Below are 5,684 nucleotides of genomic sequence, written 5' to 3' on the forward strand. Positions count from 1 at the left end.
TTATTCCTATACCCCTACAACCTTATTCCTATACCCCTACAACCTTATTCCTATACCATGAAACCTTATTCCTATACCCTGAAGCCTTCTTCCTAAGCCCGGAATCTGACTTCTAACACCCTGACACCTTCCTCCTAAACACATAATCTATGTTCTAACACCCTTACAACGTTCCTCCTAAACCCGGGATCTAAGTTAAAACACCCTGACACCTCCCTCCTAAACCCGGAGTCTGAATTCAAACACGCCTACAACCTTACTCCTAACCCCCTACAACCTTATTCTAACAGCCCTACAACCTTATTCTAACACCCCTAAGAACCTTTATTCCAGCACCCTGACAACATTATTCTAACACCCTAACAACCTCATTCTAACATCCTTACAACCTTATTCCGAACATACCTACCACCTTATTCGAATAACCCTATAACCTTATTCCTATACCCTGCAACCTTACTCCCATACCACTAAGACCTTATTCTAAGACCCCTGAGACCCTATTCTGATACCCCTAAGACCCTATTCTGACACCCCTACAACCTTATTCTGACACCCCTACAACCTTATTCTAACAACCCTAAATCCTTACTCCAATACCCTGAAACCTTATTCCTGAACGCGGAATCTATGTTCTAACACCATCACACCTCCCCCCTAAACCTGGAATCTGAGTTCTAATACCCTTACAACCTTATTCCTAGAACCCACAGCCTTACTCTTATACCCCTACAACCTTTATTCGAACATCCCTACAACCTTTATTCTAACACCCTTACCACCTCATTCTAACACCCTTACCACCTTATTCTAACACTCTTACCACCTTATTCTAACAACCTTACCACCTTACTCTAACATCCGAACAACATTATTCTGACACCCCAACAACCTTTATTCCAACACCCTTACCACCTTATTCTAACACCCCCTACAACCTCCTTCCTAAACACGGAATCTAAGTTCTAACATCCCGACACCTTCTTCCTAAACCCGGAATCTGACATCTAACACCCCTACAACCTTATTCCTATACCCTACAACCTTATTCCTATACCCTTAAAAACTTATTATAATACCCCTGCAATCTTATTCCAGCACCCTTACAACCTTTTTCTAACACTCCTACAACATTCCCCCTATATCCAGCATTTGAATTTTTTTTTTTTTTTTTTTTTTTTTTTTATTCCTTTTCTTCTTTCATTACTTTTCTTTTGCTTTTACTCATATTCGTTTTTCTTCTTCTTCTATTTTTATGCATTTTATATTATACTTACCGAATTTGTGGATGCTCGAGCTCGAGCGTCTATACATTGGAGACGACTGCAGAAAGGGGTTTCTATTTCATTTAAGTCCTTCAATATGGCAGTAAGTTGTGGACTCCTATCCGTATTCTGGAGTATTGGTTGCAACTTAGGCTTCACATGGGCATTGTCATTGCCAATTTTGCATTCATCATAATTCATCTCGCCGTCTTCTAAATTGCATTCAATGCAAGGTTCCTTTATGCAATGAGTTCCTTTAATTTCTTTCCATGCTCTGGAGCCCTTTTTTATCCCTTCGGATATGTCACAGATTACACTTCTATCTTTCATTTCCTTAACGACCCTCTTTAACCATAAGCAAGAGAGGACTTGCTGAATGTCTTGGTGATCGAAGGGGTTTCTGTTTTTCCGATTTTTCCCGTTCTCCGTGCTATACTCATGCTGAATACTTGAAATATGCTTTAACCCTGCCACAACGAGCTTGCAAGCAGCTTTGTTTGCGGTGCCGTGGGCGTCATCGCCCCAAGTACTGTCGTTGCAATGAGTGCCAAGAGCATTCTGAGTTGTCTTGTCCTTCATGCCAACCAGGAGTTCCCCTAATCTCCAATTAAAGTCATTATTTAGTCGTGCCTGCACATGGGGCGGAGGAGTAATGTATATATATATACATATATGTGATTCCCTTATAGTGGGTGCTCGGTTACTCTCGAGGTTGTTCCCCTTACCGAGCTGGGCTCTCCTTCAAGCCTAATTGCTCCCCACTTCTTTCCTACACACTTCAGCTGCTTACACAAGTCACCGCTGCTGCTCTTGTCCCCAGTACACGGTTTACCTGTACATATACATTAAAAAAAAAAGGAAAAAAAGAAAGAACAAATTGTTTTCGTATGTTCTGCATTGTTCGTTCGTAGTTGTTTGTGTTGGTTGTGTTAGTATGTTGGTTATGTTAGTATGTTGGTTGTATGTTAGTATGTTGGTTATGTTAGTATGTTGGTTGTGTTAGTATGTTGTGTTGTGTTAGTATGTTAGTTGTGTTAGTATGTTGGTTATGTTAGTATGTTGGTTATGTCAGTATGTTGGTTGTGTTAGTATGTTGGTTCGTGTTAGTATGTTGGTTCGTGTTAGTATGTTAGTTCTGTTAGTAATGTTGGTTCGTGTTAGTATGTTGTGTTGTGTTAGTATGTTGGTTATGTTAGTATGTTGTGTTGTGTTAGTATGTTGGTTGTGTTAGTAGGTTGGTTATGTTAGTATGTTGGTTGTATGTTAGTATGTTGGTTATGTTAGTATGTTGGTTGTGTTAGTATGTTGGTTGTGTTAGTATGTTGTGTTGTGTTAGTATGTTAGTTATGTCAGTATGTTGGTTGTGTTGGTTGTATGTTGGTTGTGTTGGTTATGTTAGTATGTTGGTTGTGTTAGTATGTTGGTTGTGTCAGTATGTTGGTTTATGTTAGTATGTTGTGTTGTGTTAGTATATTGGTTGTTTTAGTATGTTGTGTTGTTAGTTGTGTTGGTACCAACACAACCATCAGTACCATTCGTACCAACATTTTGTAGTGTTGGTGGTGGTACCAGCACAACTACCATTAGTACCAACATTTTGTGTTGGAGTTGGTACCAGTATTTTTCGTTGGTATCATTCGTACCAACATTTTGTATTGGTACCAACACAACCAACATTCTGTAGTGTTGGTGGTATCAACATTTTGTTTTGATACCATCAGTACCATTGGTACCATTGGTACCATTGGTACCACTGGTACCACAATTTGGTAGTGCTGTCTGCTTACATATGGTCTTGGTTAGAGAAGACTTTGATAAGGAACTAGTAGTAGTAGTAGTAGTAGTAGTAGTAGTGTTGTGTTGTGGTTGTGTTGTGGTTGTGTTGTGGTTGTGTTGTGGTTGTGTTGTGGTTGTGTTGTTGTTGTGTTGTGGTTGTGTTGTTGTGGTTGTGTTGTGGTTGTGTTGTGGTTGTGTTGTGGTTGTGTTGTTGTTGTGTTGTTGTTGTGTTGTTGTTGTGTTGTTGTTGTGTTGTTGTTGTGTTGTTGTTGTGTTGTTGTTGTGTTGTTGTTGTGTTGTTGTTGCGTTATTATGTTGGTTGTGTTGGTTATGTTAGTATGTTGGTTATGTTGTGGTTGTGTTGGTTTTGTGTTAGTATGTTGGTTGTGTTAGTAGGTTGGTTTTGTGTTAGTATGTTGGTTATGTTAGTATGTTGGTTGTGTTAGTAGGTTGTGTTGTTACCGACATACAACCAACATTTTGTAGTGTTGGTAGTGGTACCATTAGTACCATTGGTACCATTAGTACCATTGGTACCAACATTCTGTAGTGTTGGTGGTGTTGGTGGTAACAGCACAACCAACTTTCTGTGTTGGTGATAACAACACAACTACCATTAGTACCGAAATGTGGTAGTGGTTTTAGAGTTGTGGTGTTGGGGTGGGGTTGTTGTGTTGTGGTTGTGTTGTCGTTGTGGTTGTGGTTGTGTTGTTGTTGTGGTTGTGTTGTTGTTGTGGTTGTGTTGTGGTTGTGTTGTGTTAGTATGTTGGTTATGTTAGTATGTTGTGGTTGTGTTAGTATGTTGGTTGTGTTAGTATGTTTGGTTGTGTTAGTAGGTTGGTTATGTTAGTATGTTGTGTTGTGTTAGTATGTTGTGTTAGTAGGTTGGTACCAACACAACCAACATTTTGTGTTGGTGATACCAACATTTGGTAGTGGTACCAACATTTTGTGTTGTTGGTAATGGTGGTGGTGGTTGTGGTACCAGTATTTTATATTTGTGGGTTTACTTACATATGTCCTTTATAGCTTGGTTCCAAATTTCTTCCATTTCCTTCTTTCTTCCGCCGTTTTGGTCGTTGAGCATTCCATCTACTTTGGTTTTTAACTTCGTATCTTCCGTTGGGCTGCTATCATCTGTTTTAATTTGGCATTGGGCATAGTCCGTAAACCTCGGACACGTAAAACACTTATCATTATCATTGCACTTACTCCCACTCTTAATATCATTATTACTGTTGTTAAAAGCATAATCTATTCCCTTCTCTACATTCTTCTCATCCTTACATGGAAAGTTGTTGTCTTGTAGTTTATCTGCAATGGCATTTAATAAAACACATTGCATCGTTCTTTTGAACGATGCCGTAACGGCATCGTTGGGGTCTTGGATGTCGTAGAGACTTTTTAATCCTGCTGCTATAAGGAGGCAAGCATCCTTTCCTTCACTATCCTTCTGCAGACCACTGCAGTATTGATCAAGGTTAGACTTATCCGTAGTTGTTGCCTTCGAGAAGGCTTCGCCCAGTTTGGGGATTTGTCCTTTGACTTCCTCCCACACTTCATCCTATGAGTAATATATATATATATATATATATATATATATATATATATATATATATATATATATATATATATATATATATATATATATATATATATATATATATATGTATATATATATGCATATGGATAAATGCATATGCATATATACATATGTATGTATACATATGTATACATACATACGTATATATATACATGTATGTATACATACATATAAGTATATACATATACCTATATATACATATATATGTAAGTATATATATGTATACATATACATATGTACATATATATGTACATGTACATATATAAGTGTATACGTATATACATATACGTACATATATGTATATGTGTATATGTATATATGTATATATATGTAAGTATATACATATGAGTATATGCATATGTATATACATGTAAGTGTCAATACTTACCCATTCACGTGGTGTCTGCGCAGTTCTGCCTTTACTCTCTTTCCTCCATCGGTCGGTAACACATTGGACACGTTGACATAAGTCTAGTTTATTTACTTCCTCTGCCATTTTCTTTATGTTGTCGGTATCACTCTTCACGATTTCTTCCACTTTCTTATTTGCCTTCTCCGTAGTGCCAGCTGCGCCGTCTATGTTAATGCTTTCAAGGCAACCTTCCCAAGTACTGTCATCCTTTTCCCATTTGCATGGAATATCAGTACCACTGCCAGCATTGTTACCCTGCCCAGCTGTGTCAAATGCCTTTTGTATACCATCATCAATAAGACAAGTTGCTTTTTCTTTCATGTGTTTTGCATATGAATGAAGTAAAAAACAACCCATCGTTTGTCTAAACGATGGGTTGTTCTTTAAGAGGTCGGCGGCGCCGCCGCCTGACGGCGGCGCCCCCGCCGTCGTCTTGTACAGTGCGTCGAAGCCGGCATGCAAAAATTTGCATGCCGCTACGGAAGACGGATTATCCAAATCTTTACATTCAGCTTTCTCATTTGTGCCACTATTTGTCATTTCCCCTGCTAATTCTTCCCATAATTCCTTTACCTTCTTGTTCCAAAAGTCTTCCTGTAAGTAAAGTAATATATATATATATATATAT

General features: G+C 38.3%; 1 protein-coding gene across 1 annotated transcript; it reads right to left on the minus strand.

The window, feature by feature from the left end:
- Nucleotides 1-1,277: 1,277 nt before the first annotated feature.
- Nucleotides 1,278-5,650, minus strand: PKNH_0500700 (SICAvar, type I (fragment); the record flags this gene model as incomplete). The annotated part of the gene is made up of 4 exons (XM_039113895.1): nt 1,278-1,895; nt 1,991-2,097; nt 4,056-4,605; nt 5,033-5,650. Coding segments are annotated over 4 exons (1,893 nt in total), but the record flags the coding sequence as incomplete, so codon positions are not given.
- Between the last annotated feature and the right edge of the window lie 34 nt (nt 5,651-5,684).

This window comes from Plasmodium knowlesi (genome assembly GCF_000006355.2).
Source record: "Plasmodium knowlesi strain H genome assembly, chromosome: 5".
NCBI classification, from domain to species: domain Eukaryota; phylum Apicomplexa; class Aconoidasida; order Haemosporida; family Plasmodiidae; genus Plasmodium; species Plasmodium knowlesi.